This window comes from Xenopus tropicalis, chromosome 7 (assembly GCF_000004195.4).
Source record: "Xenopus tropicalis strain Nigerian chromosome 7, UCB_Xtro_10.0, whole genome shotgun sequence".
NCBI classification, from domain to species: Eukaryota; Metazoa; Chordata; class Amphibia; order Anura; family Pipidae; genus Xenopus; species Xenopus tropicalis.
This window is the reverse complement of record NC_030683.2, coordinates 29,348,676-29,369,328: the sequence shown is the minus strand read 5'-3', so window position 1 is coordinate 29,369,328 and position 20,653 is coordinate 29,348,676. Positions and strand designations below refer to the sequence as shown.

The window sequence follows — 20,653 nt, the reverse complement described above, 5'->3', positions numbered from 1 at the left end:
TTTTGAAAGCACAGAGACACAGTTTTACTCCAAGCAGAGCCTCCTGGAGGCCAACAGTCCACATGGGGCTACTAAATAGCCAATCACAGCCCTTATTTGGCACCCCAAAGAACTTTTTTCATGCTTGTGGTTTACGGGTGAAAAAGGTTGGGGATCCCTACTGTAAAGGTTGGATAGATCTCCTTTAACTAAATAATAGATCTCCACCCTGGTGGTCCTGCCCTCTACCCAGGCAACCATATATTCTGGTTAAGTGCAAAAACATAAATACAAAAATCCTGACAACAAAGACACCCCTGATCGTATTTATCAGTTTTCAAATTTGTAAATTTGAGTTTGTTTTTCTAATTCGAATAAACTTGCATTTTAAAAAATCTCGAATGCTTGCTTATTTATTAATGTGGGAAAACTTGATAAAATAAGGTACCTCCAATTTTGGGTTTGCAAACTAACAAAACTCATATATCTCGAATAGAAAATATGGGTAGACTTTGCCTAGGACAACTCCCATTGACTTCTATAGAAACTCACAAGCTTTTAGATGGCAAAGTTTTACATTCAAGCTTTCAGGTTTATTACATTTAAGAAATACCAGACATTTATGTTTTTGAACCATAACTCAAATTATGTGAGTTTTAGTGCTAGAGCACTTGAATCATGAAAAACCCACACTCAAACATTGAGAAATCTTCCCCACATGTTGGAAATAAGGATACCAGTTTATTGTTTAAAAATACAAAGCTTGCCAAAGCACACATAAATGAAAATGTAGTTTAAATTCATGGTTACAGATAAATGATAATTTTGCATTAAGTACCCTCAAGTAATACTGTTGTCAAACTCACTGTATATTAGGGTTTGAGTCAGGGTAATGTATAAGCATTCCTTTACTTTTTTTTTTTATCTTTGTGCTGTGACACCAAATGAACAACCTATTTAAAATGAACAGAGGAAGAAAAGAAAAAGTCAAAGCTTAGCTCTGCAAACATACACGTGCATACCCTCAGGCCTTTAGAGCTGTGTATTCTTGGAGCTCAGGCACCTGCAGTAATTGATTCCATTCAGTACCCATTGACATGGAGACTAGTGCTGAATTCAGTGCTTCATTTATTTGTGATTTATCTTCATTTTGTCTGTGTTCAGTGTAAGTCTTATTTTTGTGGGGGCAGAAAAGTAAGGTTGACTGGCACCAATGACTTTATGCAGTTCTGTGCACTTTAGTACTGCAGCATAAAGGCACTTATATAGCTTGGATTTGAATGTAAGCTCCAAAGGGCAGGGACATCCTTACTGCTTTGTTTGTTACCACATGGCATAATGAATATTTGTACTTTTTTACGACAATGTTTGTCCTCGCTATGTGTACTTTTCTGTATTGTAAAAGTGTACAGCACTGAGTATCCTACTTTCACTACACAGATATGGGATCCGTGGCCATCTCCCATAGACTCAATTTTAATCAAATAATTGTAATTTTTGTAAATTATTTCCCTTTCTCTGTAATAATAAAACAATACCTTGTACTTGATGCCAACTAAGATATAATTAATCCTTATTGGCAAACAATTCTGTTGGGTTTATTTAATGTTTAAATTATTTTTTAGCAGACTTAAGGTATGGTGTTCCAAATTACGGAAAAATCCCTTATCCAGAAAACCTCAGGTCTCGAGCATTCTGGATAACAGGTCCCATACCTGTATAAATAAAGTTTTGCAGAGTAGTAGTCCGCACCAAGCCTTGTGATTAGTTAGAAGTAGTGCAGGTTCCCCAATGGCCACTTTCCATCGGCATATCCTGGTACAGAAGAACAGGAACAGCACCTCTTGTCTTTGTAGATTAAAATGCCTTTATTGCAACATTTTTTTTGGGGCAAACAACAATAGCAGCAGCAACGTTTCAGGTCGCAAGACCTTTTATCAAGCTAATTGGCAATTACACACAGCACCTTTTATCCCCTGTGCACCCTCTAGTGGAGATGTTCCTATATTACAACAATGTATAAAACAGCAGTGGAGCTAAGTAGACACTCATGTGTTACAATTAAGTGATCAATGTGTATCTTTAAGTGTTAGTTGAACTGCAACACAATACCCTTATAAATTTTTAAATAAAGTTTTGCATAAATACGTTTATACAGAGGTCCACATACGGGATCAAAGGTGCCACACTACAACAAAATCATCTCTCTCAGCATTCTCATTACTCCCCTCTACAGCAGTAATAATAGAGTGGAGCAGATTGCATCCTGATGAAGCCTATAGTTGGCCATACATAGTAAGACTTCCTAGTTTAGTGAGGTTACTGGCTACTAAAGTGTTTTTAGTCAGTCGGAGAGAAGTGGATCCGCTCTCATCAGCAGTTCTGTAGAGCTGCACAGTGGCACAGCTTTGGGCTGTGTACAGCTACATGGAAATTGGTCCAAAAATGACTGCTTTTGCGTCTTTCTGGTTGATTTCTGCTCTGTATAGCTGCACTCAGCCAAAGGCTGCGCCTGTCAGTGCACATAATAAATATATTAAAGTACGTAAAGTATAGTTGTACAATGCATCAAGAGTGGTCTTTTTATAAGTTTCAGTGTTCCACAACAGTCATAATGGCTAGAAACGTTTTACTAATATAAGCTGCCTCCTCAGTTGTTTGACTACAGATGCCTATATCCTGCTGCTTATGTGCCAAGTGGCTAAAGCACAGAGGCCACATTTTCAAGCAGTAAGCTGTTCTTTTGCTATTTATAGTCAATCTTTAATCTATAGTCATTGTCATTTTTTGAACTGCAATAACTCGAAATCTCCCAGACATGATAAACCAGCTATGTACATAAGTGGACAACCACTATATGAGAATAATATACCCTGTTTTGCAAGATATACCAATATTAAAAGTTACTTTGGAGATCCATGACCACATTATGGTACAGTGCTGCAGGCCGAGTGCTTTTATACAGGTTTTGGAGCTCCAAGGTAACCTATATATACCTTAATATTTTATAACAGGGATGGTATTATTTTCCATAATACACATTTCAGTGTTAGCACAAAGCATTGATTATAACCGATTTCATCCCTAAGCACTATTTTATTGGTTATTCTTGGCTCTTATTCTTGGCTCTTGGTACAATAGGGATGCTTCCTCTTCTATAAATATGAAGTTATAATAAGTCCGCAATATAATATTCAAATCAGCGCTTTCCTTTCCTTTTCTTCTTGCTCTGCTTTACTTCACTTATGTCATCCTCAGAATCTGTGGGAGTTGGTGCCTTTCGCACAACTTTCTTTTCAACAGTGTACTCCTGTTCCCCAACCTTGGGATCGCCTTTAACAAGAAACTCGCCATTCTGATAAGTTATAGTGACAAATGTCCTTGGGTAAGTACCATACACTCTACGTAGGTCATCTTTAACAAATTCTGGTAGTTCCCGTTTCATTCCAAACACTCTCTCTAGTTTTCCCCAGTGAAGCTCTCCTTTCATGGTAAAACCTTCTGGCCATCCATTCAGTTTAATATGAGTCTGTTTATTGTTATAGTTATGGTTATATGGTGGCACTGCACTGACTCTAGGGTAATACCAGTTTGGAAGAGAATAATAAGGGTTTACACCATAAAAATGGTGATATTCTCTTTGTCCATTTGTAAATTCCTGGGGATAGTACATTTGCCCACCGAAGAGTGGAGAAGGTCGGCTGCTGAAATTGTGCATCTGTATTGGAGGTAGAACAAAGCCAGCAGGTGCATCTTGGAACCTTCCCATGGTGTAAGGCATGTAGGCGTTTGGGTGCATAAACATCATTGTACGATAGAACGGTGGACTAAAACCATAATGATACATGTTATGGTAAAACTTGGTGTGCCAGACCTACAGCCAGATAATGGGGACATTGCAGTTCCTTGACAACTAGATTGGACTTCATTTGTTCCAGTGGGTAAGGGTTAATATTCTGAAAATATAAAGCAAATGTAGTTAATACAGTATAAGCAATACTGCAATCTGTTGTTGGTTTATGTACCTGGTGCTACACCCTATTCTAACACACAAACAGCTGCCTATACAGTATATGCACCCTGAACAAGCACCTTAGTAACAAGGTACTTCATTGGCAGCAGAGTTACAAGCAGTATCACGTGTGCATAGAGTCAGTGCACAATGAGACTCGTACAAAGATTTAATGCCATTTATATTAGGGACAAATGAGCCTGAATAGCCCCATAGGTTCAGTTAGAAATGTTATACAACCAGACTTTGCTTGGTTTTGACCAAAGTCATTAGTGTAATGCCTAATGAAGTACAACTGCAACATATTTCTGAAGAGAATTAATTTTAATAGAAAGCTACACAAACCATAAATTTAAAGCAGCACACTATTAAATCTGTCAGGCTTGAAAGGGAGGGGGGGCGGCTATCTGCAAGTTTGTCTGCGAGTTTGTATGTTCTTCCCATGTCTGCTTGGGTACAAAAGTGAACCCTCTGTAGGGAGGCCTATTTCAAAAAAAATTTTAAAACACGCATTTTTGTAGTTTTAGTGGTTCTTAAAAACACGATTAAACTTACTTTCTCAAACTATTCATGTTAGGTGATTTATTAAAACTGCCTTTTAAAAAAGCAATAATTAAAAGAACGTAGAAAAAAACGAGAATGTTTTTTGTGTTTTTCAACAAATGGTCAGACATATTAGAAAAGATCTTCCAATTGGAAACAGGACAGTTGCCTATTGACTTCTACATGACCGTGACAGGTTTTACATAGCTTGGTTTTACATGCTGTGTGTGTATGTATGTATGTATGTGTATATATATATATATATATATATATATATATATATATATAATATTGTCATATAAAGCAGGGCACTCACAGGACTTTAAAGTATGGTGAAAAAGAAATACATTTTGTTATTCCAACATTTCGGTCCTCCTTGAGATCTTTATCAAAGGAGACTGAAATGTTGGAATAACAAATGAACTTTATTTCTTTTTCACCATATTGTGAGTGCCCTGCTTTGTAATACTTTTTGGTGGTGTGCACCCAGGCATTCTCTCCAATAAGTGAGTGCAGCTATTTTTTGCATTATATATATATAAATGTGTGTGCGTGTGCAATGGGAGTCATTTGGAGGGTTGAGCTACTATTGTCCTTTTTCAACCCCAATCAGCACAAAAGAATGACATTCTATACTGTGTCCACACAAGCGTTCCAGCTTTTGTTCAAGTGTAGGTGGTAGTGCCTGTGATGTCAACAAAACTGCCAATAGGCAGAATATCTGGTGATTTATGGCATAGCATTATGATATATGTAAGGCCCTTTTATAACCAAAGATAAATATATTTGACCTATTTGACCCTGAATGAGATCTGTGCACGTGTACGCATCCATAAGTAACAGATGAAGCCATTTTCCATTGTGCCTTCCACACATATTCCTAGAAAGAATGTCTAGCGACGTGCAACATAAACATTAAATTTCCCCACCTATTTATGTCTTTCATGATTTACAGCTTCATTGTGGTAAAAGGTGTAATTACAGGTAAGTGGTATTAAAAGGCCTACAGTAGACTAGAAGGAGCCAGCTGGTTTGCATAGAAATCATGGCAGGTTCCAACACACAAAGAAATGTATAAAGACCATCAGTAATTAGGCGTTTTATGTTCACTGTTTTTCTGTAAATATTAAGATAGATATGTATCCCTAGGTTACTCTGCACAGAGAATTATTCTTCTGCATGTGTTTATCTATTCCTAATTGCTTGCTCTGTCCAGGTAAGCTGTAAATAGTACAATGTTTTATTACGCTTTACAGACTAATTATATTTAATCAGGGATTCTCCTTAATTGAGATCCAATGATCAAACCATTGGTTTCCGGGGTGGGGCCTAAGGAGATCAGATGAACTAGGACCAAATGAACACACTAATGTGATTTTTGTCTGGCAGGATTTTTAAACTTGATAAAACACCTGCCCTGTTTTCCGCCATATATTGATCAGGCCAGGTGTCGGGAGTTGCGCATACACTGGCCAAAAAGCTGTTGATTCAGTCTGGAGGGGCCAGCTTTAGGCTAGAGTGAGTCGTTTATAAGCCCATGACTGATTTCCATTGACTTCAACAGGAAGCACACGGTGGTGCTGTTTCCGATTTTTCTGCCTAGAAACGCTGAACAGCACAATTTCAGGTTGAAAAGCAATACTTCTCATTGTAGTATCTTTTGGTAGTTAATCTCTCACGTGTAACACTAAACTTAGTTCAATGGCATAACTATGACTGACCAGGTCCCCCCTACCAAAAATCTTCTGGGGGGTCAATGTGCATTATAAGCTGTGCATGTACATCAACCCCACCACCAGCCACTTACCCGCCTGCTGCACACTTACTTGCAGCAGACAGCAAATTAATTTTACTTCTCTTCTGAGGGGGATGGCCATACAATTGACCCTATGGCTCTGTCCCCTGGGCCCCCCTTTGGCTGTGGGGTCTGATGTATGTTAGTTATCCACTGCCTTAGATTTTATACTAACATGGGTTTCAGCTTGTATATGCTGTAGGCAGCATTTTTATATTTCCCACCCTTACCTACAGGAATGGACACTCAAGACTGTGTGGCAAAACGCATAAAAACACACAAAAGATAAGCCTGTGGGTACAGTGACTTAGATGGTGGTGGTACCCTGGTTGTACTGAGCAAGGAAAGCCACAGAAATTTTACTTACTGCTGGCAGAACAATAACAGGTTGATCTAATACTTAATATTGATCTCTGCATTATGAACTTCAGCAAAGTGCCCATTAATCTTTCACAAAATAAACATTGACATAGTTTCAGTGAATTAACAGTGAATTGAAATTGTTCCATAGATTTACTATATACCTGTAAATCAATAACAGATAATGGAAAAAGTTTGGGTGCACAACCAGGAACCTACCTGTATGAAAAATGAAGCCCCCCAATGCCAAAACTGGATGGTAAGTTCCACCGCCACTAGAATGGTCTCTGCTAGACATCAGCAGAAGGAATACTAAGCATCCTCTCTTGTGATCTAGGCTAGGAACTTGCTTGCTGTGTAAATCTCCCAGTAAATCCAGTGCACTCCACCTACAGAGCTGCAGCTCCGCCTGACACCAGCCAAACGGTAACCAAGCACCCAAACAGCTCAGCTAGCAACACCCCACCTGCAAGTGTTCAGACTTCCTCATAGCACTAGCCAGGCACTGAATGCACCAATTATTTCTTATACCAACATGAATAATAGTAATCATATAAGGCCATGCAAGGTGTCCACTAAGGCCATGCAAAGTGTCCACATGTAATCAGTTTTATGGAGCTACTCTGCATTAGCTGCATAGTGGATACTTTGGATCTACAGAAAAATATTAAAACGTTCTGCAGTTCCATAGTCCACGGGGCATATTTATCAAATGGTAAAACATATCCCACTCCATTTGTCCTTCATGCTAAGCTTTTAGAATAGCATGTCTTCCAAACCTTACTCTAATTTCCCTTCAGGCTGAGCCCCCAGCCACTATTTAGGCTCCCCAAGGTGGTCAGCCCCACTGATGTATATTATAGCCCATATGCCAGTTTTGATTATGGCAGTGGGGAAGGGCATATAAAGAAAGTCTGCCTTCTGCAGTGCAGTTCTGGATATGTACTCCCTTTCCCTTTACTGAGTTTTCTGTTAAAGGGGTTGTTTACCTTTTAGTTAACTTTTAGTATGATGAGCGTGATATTCAGGGACAATTTGCATCGGTCTTCATTTTTTATTATTTGTGGTTTTTGAATTGTTTAGCTTATTTTCAGCAGCTATCTGGTTGCTAGGGTCCAAATTGCCCTAGCAATAAGGCAGTGCTTTGACTGAGTTGCTGGAATATGAATAGGTGAGGGATTGAATCAATAGTTTATTATGGGCTGCTGGGGTCAGTGACCCCCATTTGAATGCTTGAAAAAGTCAGAAGAAGAAACCAAATAATTCAAAAACTGTGAAAAAAAAAATAAGACCAATTGAAAAGTTGTTAGGAATTGACCATTCTATAAAATACTAAACCTTAACTTCAATGTAAACTACCCCTTTAAAGATAGCTCTGTACACTGATGCAGTCTTGACCGTTATCTGGGAGGAGATGGGAGGCATACGGTGGCCCCACCACTTATATCTAGTATTTAGCTCTAGATAGGGGATACCAACTGTAGAGCAGTTATTCAGCCCAGTGTACCAGGTGTGTCTCTAATGCAGTGATCCCCAACCAGTGGTTCAGGGGCCACATGTTCACCAACCCCTTGGATGTTGCTCCCAGTGGCCTCAAATTAGGTGTTCATTTTTAAATTTCTGGCTTTGTGGCAAGTGTTAAGCCAAACAGAACCTTCTATAGGCTGCCAGTCCACATAAGGGCTACGAAATAGCCAATTATAGCTCTTTTTCCATGTTTGTGTTGCTCCCCCAACACTTTTTCAATGTGACTGGCTGTGGTATAAAAGGTTGGGGATTCCTGCTCTAATGGAAGCCATGCTACCACTGTTACTGTACTGTAGATAGTTGCACAGAGGTCTTACATAACCTATTATGCTCATTTTCACAAAATGTGACCTGAAAGATGATCCCCAAACTATAAGAACACATGCATTCACAACTTCTGCCACACCCGGAATGTGAAGTTAGAAAGTTTTTTTTTTTTTTATAGTTTGATGTTGTTATGATGTTGACACTAAGTAAAGTGTTACTGAATTGCTATTTGTTATTCTTCAGAGGGTTTAATAGCCATAAATATCTCTGAAAGATACTACCTTCTGCAATCAGTTGCTCAATAGTAAACAATATTAGGGGGCAGTAGTCCACTGAGCAAAGTATTGCTAGGAAACTTGAAAACTGATGCTGAAAACAATCTACAAGATAAACTGGGCTTGTCTATCTTAACCTAGGAGTTTTGGTCTCATGTTTGGTTAAGAGAGTTAGGACATGCCAGTAAATACATACTGTAAAGTGATTCATGCTCGGATCATCTTGCATTATCTTACAAGTATTTCTTTGGTTACACGAGAGGGTAAGCGCGCAATTTTTCATGCAATTTTAGCGAGGGTTGTGGGTATAAACTGGGAACAGAGTTGAATTCATTATAGATTTCACCTTTCAAATAATTAACATTTTTAAAAATAATTTCCCTTTTCTCTATAATAATCTAAGACAGTATAGACAGACAGGCTTTGTTCTTGATCCCATTTAAGATATAATTAATGCTTATTGGCTTCAATACAATCTTACTGGGTTTAAGTTTTTAGTAGGTACGGAGATCCAAACCATGGAAACATCCCTTATCCAGAAAACCTTTATTTTGAAATTTTCACACAAGTGTTCCACTTGGACTTGGTTGGATTGCTCTTTTCTTTGTTGACCAACCCCCCCACTCATTTCTTTAAGTTAATTGTTATAGGTCTTTAGGCTAGTTGTGAAGTCTAGTTGCTTATTTTGTGGCACTAATACAGTGGCTTGCAAAAGTATTCGGCCCCCTTGAACTTTTCCACATTTTGTCACATTACAGCCACAAACATGAATCAATTTTATTGGAATTCCACATGAAAGACTAATACAAAGTGGTGTACACGTGAGAAGTGGAAGGAAAATCATACATGATTCCAAACATTTTTTACAAATAAATAACTGCAAAGTAGGGTGTGCGTAATTATTCAGCCCCCTTTGGTCTGAGTGCAGTCAGTTGCCCATAGACATTGCCTGATGAGTGCTAATGACTAAATAGAGTGCACCTGTGTGTAATCTAATGTCAGTACAAATACAGCTGCTCTGTGACGGCCTCAGAGGTTGTCTAAGAGAATATTGGGAGCAACAACACCATGAAGTCCAAACAACACACCAGACAGATCAGGGATAAAGTTATTGAGAAATTTAAAGCAGGCTTAGGCTACAAAAAGATTTCCAAAGCCTTGAACATCCCATGGAGCACTGTTCAAGCGATCATTCAGAAATGGAAGGAGTATGGCACAACTGTAAACCCACCAAGACAAGGCCGTCCACCTAAACTCACAGGCCGAACAAGGAGAGCGCTGATCAGAAATGCAGCCAAGAGGCCCATGGTGACTCTGGGGGAGCTGCAGAGATCTACAGCTCAGGTGGGGGAAACTGTCCATAGGACAACTATTAGTCGTGCTCTGCACAAAGTTGGCCTTTATGGAAGAGTGGCAAGAAGAAAGCCATTGTTAACAGAAAACCATAAGAAGTCCCGTTTGCGGTTTGCCACAAGCCATGTGGGGGACACAGCAAACATGTGGAAGAAGGTGCTCTGGTCAGATGAGACCAAAATGGAACTTTTTGGCCAAAATGCAAAACGCTATGTGTGGCGGAAAACTAACACTGCACATCACTCTGAACACACCATCCCCACTGTCAAATATGGTGGTGGCAGCATCATGCTCTGGGGGTGCCTCTCTTCAGCAGGGACAGGGAAGCTGGTCAGAGTTGATGGGAAGATGGATGGAGCCAAAAACAGGGCAATCTTGGAAGAAAACCTCTTGGAGTCTGCAAAAGACTTGAGACTGGGGCGGAGGTTCACCTTCCAGCAGGACAACGACCCTAAACATAAAGCTAGGGCAACAATGGAATGGTTTAAAACAAAACACATCCATGTGTTAGAATGGCCCAGTCAAAGTCCAGATCTAAATCCAATGGAGAATCTGTGGCAAGATCTGAAAACTGCTGTTCCCAAATGCTGTCCATCTAATCTGACTGAGCTGGAGCTGTTTTGCAAAGAAGAATGGGCAAGGATTTCAGTCTGTAGATGTGCAAAGCTGGTAGAGACATACCCTAAAAGACTGGCAGCTGGAATTGCAGCAAAAGGTGGTTCTACAAAGTATTGACTCAGGGGGCTGAATAATTACGTACACCCCACTTTGCAGTTATTTATTTGTAAAAAATGTTTGGAATCATGTATGATTTTCGTTCCACTTCTCACGTGTACACCACTTTGTATTGGTCTTTCACGTGGAATTCCAATAAAATTGATTCATGTTTGTGGCTGTAATGTGACAAAATGTGGAAAAGTTCAAGGGGGCCGAATACTTTTGCAAGCCACTGTATATCACCTTTTTTGCGCAAATTCTGAGTTCAGCTTTGTCATTTGCACTAGACCATTTCATTTCTAGGTAGCCATATAAGGCTTATACTGGCTGCTAATTTGACCGCTCTTTGTGGAGTCGGCAGCTTACTGGCCTGTGTATGGGGCCAAACCCAGGACCTCCCTCACAAATACTGGTAAGGCTAGAAAATGACATTGGATAAGAAACACATTGGGACATGGATGATATCCTGCTGTACCAATAGCTTTATACAGATCCTGCGTGAGAGCTGGGGATCAAAACCTCAGACTCTGGCCCAGCACCTGGGTAGTAAAACTACAAAAAATATTTGGCAAACAAGAAGATTTCCCAATATTTTGCCAGCTTGAAAGTCCATTATAACTTTAAATACACTAATATAACAATCAACTATTACCATTATATAAACCAAATGGCAAATAAACAATGCAGACATAATGGTCCTTTAACCCCAGAGCGGGTGGGCATAATAGTGCTTAGGGAAATGGAGGGGGGGTATGCAAAACATTTTGTAACGCAGCCTATAGACCTCTGGCTAGGATAATTTCTTGCTCCTCATATACTCACACAAACCATATGCCAGTGTCCTCTTCAGCTGCACCAAATGCCTTCTGCTTTAATATAGTAAAATAGAATGTTTAGTCCAAAAGATTTCCTTTTGTGAATTAAAGATAAAATATTGACAATCTGGCACTTTTATTTTCTGTGACAAAGTAAATATTTATCAAACAATAATATATGTGGTTTCCAATGTGATGTTCGAAATAGGAGAAGCCTGGGAGTTCGTTATGATAATCATATGAGGCCTTGGGTAAAAAGGCCTGTGGGGAAGGATAAAAATAAAAGACAGGAATACTGATATTTTAACTGCTTTGATTTTAATTTTCTTGCCAAATCAACTAACTTTCTTCTGTCTATACAGAGAATAGATATGAAAATATGCAGAGTTTATAGCAGGGATAACGGCAAATCTACTTTGAAAGCTGAAATGTTACTACAGGTCCATACCTGTATTGTTATCCAGAATATGTGGGACCTGGGGTTTTGTGAAACATATTATTTATCATAACTTGGAGCACCATGCCTTAAACCTGAAATGATATAAAAAGACAGGATTGTATTGTTATGCATATAGATTTATGTACGATGAATACCCTTAAATATAGTGTGCAGTCTAATTAAAGAAAGAACAAAGCTGTAAAATGAAGAATTGCTAGTTTAATTAGGATTTTATGGGAATTATCAATTTTGTATTTTGAACCTTTCTGAATGGGTGTCCGAACTTTCCAGATAATAGATCCTGTACATAAGTCACAGAAGTGTTGAACCAGTCAAGAGGTACGGAAGCACAATCAGATTGAAGATCTCTCCTTGTTAAAGGAGAAAGAAGGGCTAAGTCACTTGGGGGTGCCAAAATGTTAGGCACCCCCAAGTGACTTTAATCGCTTACCTTGTACCCCGGGCTGGTGCCCCTGTTAGGAGAAAACCGCACCAGCCCAGGGTACCTGCAGCGAGCGCTTCCTTCTTCCGCGTCGAAATCCCTGGGCCGGCGCTTGCGCATTAGAGTGAAAAGCGACTTTGTTGTTAAAGTTCGGCTTTTCACTCTAATGCGCATGTGCAGCACGCCAACACAGAAGAAGGAAGCGCTCGCAGACCCCCCGGGCTGGTGCGGTTCTCTCCTAACAGGGGCACCAGCCCGGAGTACAAGGTAAGTGATTTAAGTCACTTGGGGTGCCTAACATTTTGGCACCCCCAAGTGACTTAGCCTTTCCTTCTCCTTTAAGTTGTCCTCAGGGCTTCAGTCCCTTGGTTCCTTGCTAGCCCTCACACCATGTCTGGAAAACACCCATGCTTATTGTGCACTCAGCACTACCATATTTGCTCAATAGGGTTGCCAACTTTTATTTACTATTATACCGGCCTTTGGGTCGGGAGAACAGGCAGGGGTGTCACAAGGGGCAGGGAAATGGGCAGAGTATAGGCGGCCCTGGCCTTATAAGGAGTAATCCATCAGCAGAGAGGGTCAGAGAAAAAAGAAATTCATAGGGTATTACAAATGTACCAGTAATTCTGGCCCCGGCCCTAGCTGATGATTTACTGGCTAGGATGGCCAAATACAGGCTGGGTGGTAACCATATTGCTTAGTGACTGTGTTTGAGAGATTTTGGGACTAACACTATAAAAAGTGACAAGGACAACCTCTTTATCATGTAGTAGCTGAACCACTGTGCAGGTACACATAGCCATATTTGTAAAATTACACCACAGGAGCATACTGCTTCAAAGCTAACCCTTTCCTTAGCTTGGCTTGTGGGGAGCTATGGCATATGTATGATATACCCCATGCCAACTCCCTTTCTAAATGTGCCAGTTTTGTTGCTGGCTCTTTGCAAGCCATCTATGCACTATAAACTCATAAAGTGTTATTTTATAGTAGCTCTTTAATAAGCAGGCATCTGTCTCAGCCTCTGGAACCTCGGCTTGTATAACAACTCACCATTCAGGTCATAGGCCTAGTTAAATATTTACAGCACACTGACAGGTGAAGATAAACTATTCCCTTGCACAAATATTTAGCAATATTATTGCCGCTTCTGTTCTTTAACCCCTTTTCTGGTGACACTCCATATAACATATGTCACAAATGGTAACGGGCAAAATATTCCCTTGCAAACGTGGTCATTTGTGATCTATAAATCCTTACATGAATCTAAGGTAAATACACTGCCCTTAGCACTTTTATAACCTACTTCTTTTTCTACAGAATGTAAAAAATTTCACTTTTCTGTACCAATCCCATTTGACAGGCAGGGTAGGAATGCCTGTTTTAGTGCAAGAAATCAAGTTTATTTGGTATAAAGGTTGCTTCCCCAGTCAGAAGCCTTGCAGCATAGCAGAGCTTTATTATCACTGACCAAATGTCTTTGTGCAGATAATAGATCAGTTCAGCAACATGTGTAATAATTGCAGGTTGCATGGCACCACTGACTGAATTTAAATTCTTGCAATCTGTATTGCTCTTCTTTTTTTTTTTTTTTTAGTGTTACCAAATTTTCACAGGGTTTTTATGTTTTTTTTTATTAAAAACTTCACAAGAAAAGATTAACATAACTCAGACTGACATGCCAGCCAATAGTTTGAACTTAAGGTGGCGAGGTCGCCAAGCGAGCGGATCTTCTCCCTATATCCCCACCTTTGGATATCGGGCAAATTTAGGCTAATTCGATTGTTTAGCCCCAATTATAATGATGGCAATGGGCACAGTCTGTTCGGGGACCACATCAACGAGCCGATGCGGTCCCCGATCCGACTAAATCTTTTAACCTGCCTGATCAATATCTGGCCAATTTCAGTCCAGATATCGGTCGGGCAGGCCCGTCGCTGGCCTACATGGGCCGATAAGCTGCCGAATCGGTCTAAGGGACCGATATCGGCAGGTACAATCGGCCCGTGTATGGCCACCTTTACACGATACAACCAAAATCACCCCCCCAGTCCACTGGCCAAATGTCCTGATGAAAAACTTGACAATTGGACAAAAGCAGTCTCAGTCCTAGGAAGAGTCTAGGCCTTTGCCATGGATTTCTGGAAGGGGACATCCAGGAATTTCCTATTTACATCCAGGAATTTGTTGCTCCCGGTGGTCTGAAGGAGCAAAATCCAAAATCCAGGTGGGGGAAAGGGATGGTGATAATGGATCTGGAGCCTCTGTTGGCAGCAGACCCAGGTGTGTTCATGAGTCTCTGTAACTACTGGGAAGCAAGCAAGTCTCTGGGTTTGCTGGGAAATATAGGCATCAAGCTGTGAGAGAGTCTCTGGGGTTGCCTAGAACTGTAAGAAGCAGGTAGTGAGTCTCTAAAACTGAGGAGGGTGAAACTGAGCTGCCACATGTCTGAAGAGATGAAACAGTAACCAGAAGCCAAATCAATAAGCAGGAGGGTGGTCATGTAAAAAGTAAACACAGGAAATAAATAGCAGGTACATCATCTAATTACAGCCTGAATTTGCTCATGCCTCCTCCCATAGATTTTCATGGAAACCAACCTTTCCACCACAGCTGCAGCCAGTTTTCAGCCACTTGATTTTTTGCATCTTATGATCAGATCAGGGAAAGTTCAAACTAGTAATGGTAAATGGAAAGGTTTTGGGCAAGTTGACAACTTGTGGTAAAAAAAGACGTATAATTTGCAAGTTCAACAATATCTAGGGAAACAATCTTTTAGGACTGTCTAGAGGCTGCTCTTAAAGGACATGTAAACCCCACACACAAAAATGTAATCAGTGAACAGCTGACCTCTTTGAAATCTTTAAATACCGACACTCTGGTTGTTCAAAGGTTAATAGCAAGGCAGCAGCATCCCCTTAATCACTTAGATTTCCTTCTCCTCCTGTAACCCACTCAACCCCCTCCCTCAGGAATCCCTCCTGGGAATGCTCAGTTCTTCTCTGGTCAGATTACTAAACACATCCACCAGTCTAGCAGCCAGTGAAGAGATGGCATTGCTGGTTCCCATAGAAACTCTGCTCTAGATGTCTGCTCCTATTTTTTTTTCTCCTAACCTCATCTCCTGAGCTCAGCCTAATTGTTACAGTGATCAATCCAAGCAGAACTTTTTATCAAAGTAAGTTCTGCCTGTGTGAGCATGCATTCTTGATAAAATGTACCCTAACTAGGTGTTTTTTGTGCAGGTATGCTGTTTGCAGATTTAAATGTAACTGATGTGTCAGAGGGAATATGGTCACCGGGTGAAAGCTGCTATTGGTTAGAGGAAAATGTGATGCTGCTGGCAAACAGAGGGGATATATGCAGTACACACAATCAGGGCCGCCATCAGAAATCACGGGGCCCCTCACAACAAGATTTTCTGGGCCCCCCCTCCTCCCACACTCCCAATGGCCCCTCCCCCAGTGACCCCTCCCATCAATACAAAGGACATACAGACATTGGTAGCCAGGGCCCCCCTAAAACATTGGTGGCCAGCGGTTACGTTTTACATTGGTGCCAGGGCAGGTACCCCCTAAATCAATGCTGGCCAGCCCAGGGCCCCCTAAAACATTGGTGCTCCCCCCAAATTACTCATACTATGGCCTGCCCTCTGCTGCTTCCTTCCGCATCCTTCGGCTCCCCCCCAGCGTCCTCCTGTTTCTTCCAAGGCCACCCAAGCATTCTCCTGCCCCCCCCCCCAGCATCCTCCTGCTTCCCTCCAGGCCCCTCAAAGCATCCTCCTGCTCCCCCCAAGCATGCTCCGGCTTCCCCCCAGGGCACCCCCAGCATCCTCTGGCTCCCCCCAGCATCCTCCTGCTTCCCCCAGGGCCCCTCAAAGCATCCTCCTGCTTCCCCCAGCATCCTCTGGCTTCCCCCAGCATCCTCCGGCTTCCCCCAGCATCCTTCAGCTTACCCCCAGGGCCCCAAAGTATCCTTCAGCTTACCCCCAGGGCCCCCCAAGTATCCTTCAGCTTACCCCCAGGGCCCCCCAAGTATCCTTCAGCTTACCCCCAGGGCCCCCCAAGTATCCTTCAGCTTACCCCCAGGGCCCCCCAAGTATCCTTCAGCTTCCCCCAGGGCCCCCAAGTAACCTTCAGTTTACCCCCAGGGCCCCAAGCACCTAACATTTCCTGCCACCCAGCTCGGCGATGTCCTCCTCTATGTGCCGCGGCTCTCTGCTACTTCCGTGCTTTTATAAGGTTGCGGCCCGTGCGTATGACGTCAGTACGCACGGGCGCAACCCTATAAAAGCAAAGATGCGGCAGCGAGCCGCGGCACAAAGAGGAGGATAAAACTAAAGACGGGGCCCGGGCTTGAGGAAAGGGGGCCCGAGCTAAGGAAACTCTAGCGTGGCCGGGCCCCCTTTAAAGCTCGGGCCCGGGACGATCATACCCCCTGTGCCCCCCTGATGGCGGCCCTGCACACAATGCCATTTGGGTGGGGGTGATGTGCCCAACATATACTGTATATGTTGTAGTAAAATGTAGGCTTTACATGTCCTTTAAGTAAGGGGCAATAAGAGTTTCTCAAGGTTGGGCTAACAGTATCCTCTTGCAAGGGGCACCTGATCTTTTGGATATGTACCTATTGATACAAGCCTTTGGGGTTAGAGTTGCAGGGGAGATCTAATTCATCTTGCGTTGACAATATTGCATGTGGAGTCCATGAACCACTCACATTCCCCCTTACATGGCAGGCACAATTTGCCCACCATTCACAGGTGCAAGTACAGGATGCAGCGTCCATTGTGGGCAAAAAAATGGTGCTTCATGACATGCCATGTGCATTTTGCACCCCTTTAATAGATGAAATCTGCTGTGTTCATCAAGAAGTGTCCTAGTGGATATTCTGTCGGGTGCAAGGGGTAGGGTTGTTACCCAGCCAGTATTTTATAGGCCTGGCTAGTAAATAAATTTACCAGCAATGTATTTGAATTTAGTAATTGCCTGTTCACCTCCCTGCACTGCTACTCCCTCCAACAACTTGTCCTTCCCTGTGATGCTACCACCCTGCCCAATCCAGCGCTGGGCAGTAATATATGGCAGAAAAATAGTACTGTACCAAAAGAGCATAAGAAAGTCAACAGAGTTGTTAACTACGTGTTAACTGAGGGGCACAGTCTTGCACTTCTGTTCAGGGTATTTGTAAATTACCCCTAATTGCTTCAAAGGGTGTCTTATGCTTTTTCTTCTTATGGTTAATTATCCTTGGAATACATGAACTACTGTATCTTTTAGAAATATTCTTTAAACAGATTCTTGGCATCACACAGTCTTAAGTATAATACGCATACAAACTGGCAACAGGTTTATAATTTAGGCTGTCATTCTGTTTACCTTTCTAACAGGTGTGTAACAGCCACAAAGGAAGCACAAGATTGAATAGCCAGGACCTGCTTCCAACGTCAACAGCTATAATATGTACATTTTATTCTTGAGCAAATATACATAAATGCTAGCTTGGCCTCCCTTTAAAGCAGTAATTAAAATACAATGTGCATTACACAAATACAGTGTTATGTTTATGTGAGCAGTTTTATTGCCACCTATAGTCAACTTGTATTTAAAAGCAAATGACTCTTATAGGGAATACTAATCAAAGGCTGAACTGAAGCTCACCACAATTCAAAAAAATTAAATTCTGACATTCTTCATTCACTTGTATGGGACATAAGGCATATTTATCATTAGGTAAACCCTCACTTTCACCGTTTCATAAATATGTCCCAAATAATCCCATACAACTCAGTACAGACAGGTAGAGCTGAAATACTGTGAGCTTCAGTTTCACTCTTTTATAAATATACCCCATTGGTCTCCATCTATTTATATCAGTAAAACTCTTTCGGGTCCCTTGAAGGTCCAACCTTTGGTCAGAGCCTCTTTAGTTCATGAAACAGGTAGAGATATAGGAAAATATTGGTGTTATCACTCAGTTAGTCATAGTTCCAAGAAAATCTAGGACAGTAAGTACATATTCACTCCAAATCTCAACCTAACTTACTGCACCTTTAAGCTTGGTTTTAAGATATCTAGGTGAGCACATGACCATTTTCCCCTAATGGTCACCCTAACTGGCTTTCTGGTTAGGCCTCATATTCCACTGCTCTAAGCAACCAGTGCTTTATACTGTAAGCACTTATGAATGGGGCCAGCAAATCCTAATATGTCATTCTGTAACCTTTATTTGTTACTATATTTTAAGTCTCTTATTAACAATAAAATTGTAAAGCAGCAAGTAACTTGCTAGTGCTAAGGACCTGGATTTAAATCACTTATTGCATGTGTGTGACTGGACAAAACATACACTGAAACCTGCAGAGTGAACATTTGATACACAATCTAGCACTGTAGAGGAATAAAAGTATTCAATTTGTCTTGCCCGAATGACCGATATCCAACACTCCTGCAATATTGGTCATCTCACTGATTCGCCATACATGCATCACATATCGTACGAAACTAGATTGCCACAACCTAGTTTTGTGTGATATCGGTGCATGTATGGCCACCTTAAAGGACATGTAAACCCCACACACAAAAATTTAATCAGTGAACAGCCTATTTAGTAAGGTTGCAACATCTCCTTAATCACTTAAGCTGGCCATACACGTGGCGATCTGACGATGTTTCGTGCGACCATCGGTCGCACAAAACATCGTCAGATCCGCCACACACAGTCAGGGCTGAAACAGCAGATAAGGAGGTAGAAACAATAGGATTTCTACCTCCTTCTGCTGATTCAGCCCTGACGGCAGATTTTGGTCAGGCACCTTCTATGGCGCCCGATCAAAATTTTCTAACCTGGCCGATCGGCGAGTCGTCAGATATCAGCAGCTTCCTGCGATATCGGTCGACTCGCCGACATGCCATACACGCACCGAATATCGTATAAAATAGTATCAGTGCGTGTATGGCCAGCTTTAGATTTCCTTCTCCTGTAACCCACTCGGCCCTCCCCTTGGGAATTTCCTTTGATTCCTGGCTTACCAGACATGCTCAGTTGTTCTCCGCTCAGATTACTAAACACGCCCTCCAGTCTAGCAGCCAGTAAAGAGATGGCATTGCTGGTTCCCATAGAAATTCAGCTCTAGTTGTCTGCAATTTTTTTTCTCCTAACCTGCTCTCCTGAGCTCAAACAGAGCAGAACTTTCATTACAGACAGTTCTGCCTGTATGAGCCTGTATTCTTGATTAAATATATGCTGAATAAGGTGGGGGGGTGGGTGTGTGTGTGCGCACGCTGTTTGCAGATTTAAATGTATCTGATTATGTATCAGAGGAAAAATGGCCAGGTGAAAGCTGCTATTTGCTTTAGGAAAATGTGATGGTGCTGGCAAGCGGAGGGGATATATGCAGTACAAATGATACCATTTGGGTGGGGGAGACATGCCTAACGGATATATGTTGTAGGCAAAGATAGGCTTTACATGTCCTTTAAGAGCCACCACCCCCCTGCACTACCTGGGACAGGAAGCAGCAGGAAGTGGAACGACAGGGAGGACTAGTGGGATTTTAGGAGAAATTTTCAATAGATCAGCCTGTTTAAAACATATTCCTTCTACATTTAGATGAGTATAATTCAATATGTCCCCTAACTGGGCCCTGGCAGCCGTGGAAAAATTGTCATAAAGGCCCACGTGTGGCCATGCCTACTTCGACTTTCACTAAAGTAGCCAAGAATGATGATAAGTGACAGCCATAAAGCAGCTCTGTTTCTACAGACCCCCTTACTCTCATCACAGAGCTCAAATTAGAGATCTGGGGGTATCAGTGTCGGACTGGGATGCCAGGGACTTCTTACTCAGTCTCTATATTATCCTAGTTTTTTTATCTTTATATACTATACTATAATCTTCTACATATTTAGTTGCTTTGTTCCTACAGAAAATAAGCAATGACCATGAATTAGGCCAAATGGCTAGAAGCAGGAGGGCCCACTGATGCCTGGGCTCACTGGGGGATTTTCCTGGTATCCCTGTGGGCCAGTCTGACACTTGGGGGTATTAAATGAGAGTTGTGGCAACAGTGTATACATCAACAAGACAACACTATAATAGAAATCCAAGCAGCCCTATGCAAAAGC

General features: G+C 41.6%; 1 protein-coding gene across 1 annotated transcript; it reads right to left on the bottom strand.

Moving 5' to 3' along the window:
• Nucleotides 1-2,988: 2,988 nt before the first annotated feature.
• On the bottom strand, nucleotides 2,989-7,138 carry c7h10orf95 (chromosome 7 C10orf95 homolog). Its single transcript, XM_012967771.3, has 2 exons — nucleotides 6,909-7,138; nucleotides 2,989-3,935 (listed from the first exon to the last, which is right to left on the bottom strand). The coding sequence occupies exon 2, from the start codon at nucleotides 3,824-3,826 to the stop codon at nucleotides 3,179-3,181; it is 648 nt and encodes a 215-aa protein (XP_012823225.1). The 5' UTR covers nucleotides 3,827-3,935; nucleotides 6,909-7,138; the 3' UTR covers nucleotides 2,989-3,178.
• Between the last annotated feature and the right edge of the window lie 13,515 nt (nucleotides 7,139-20,653).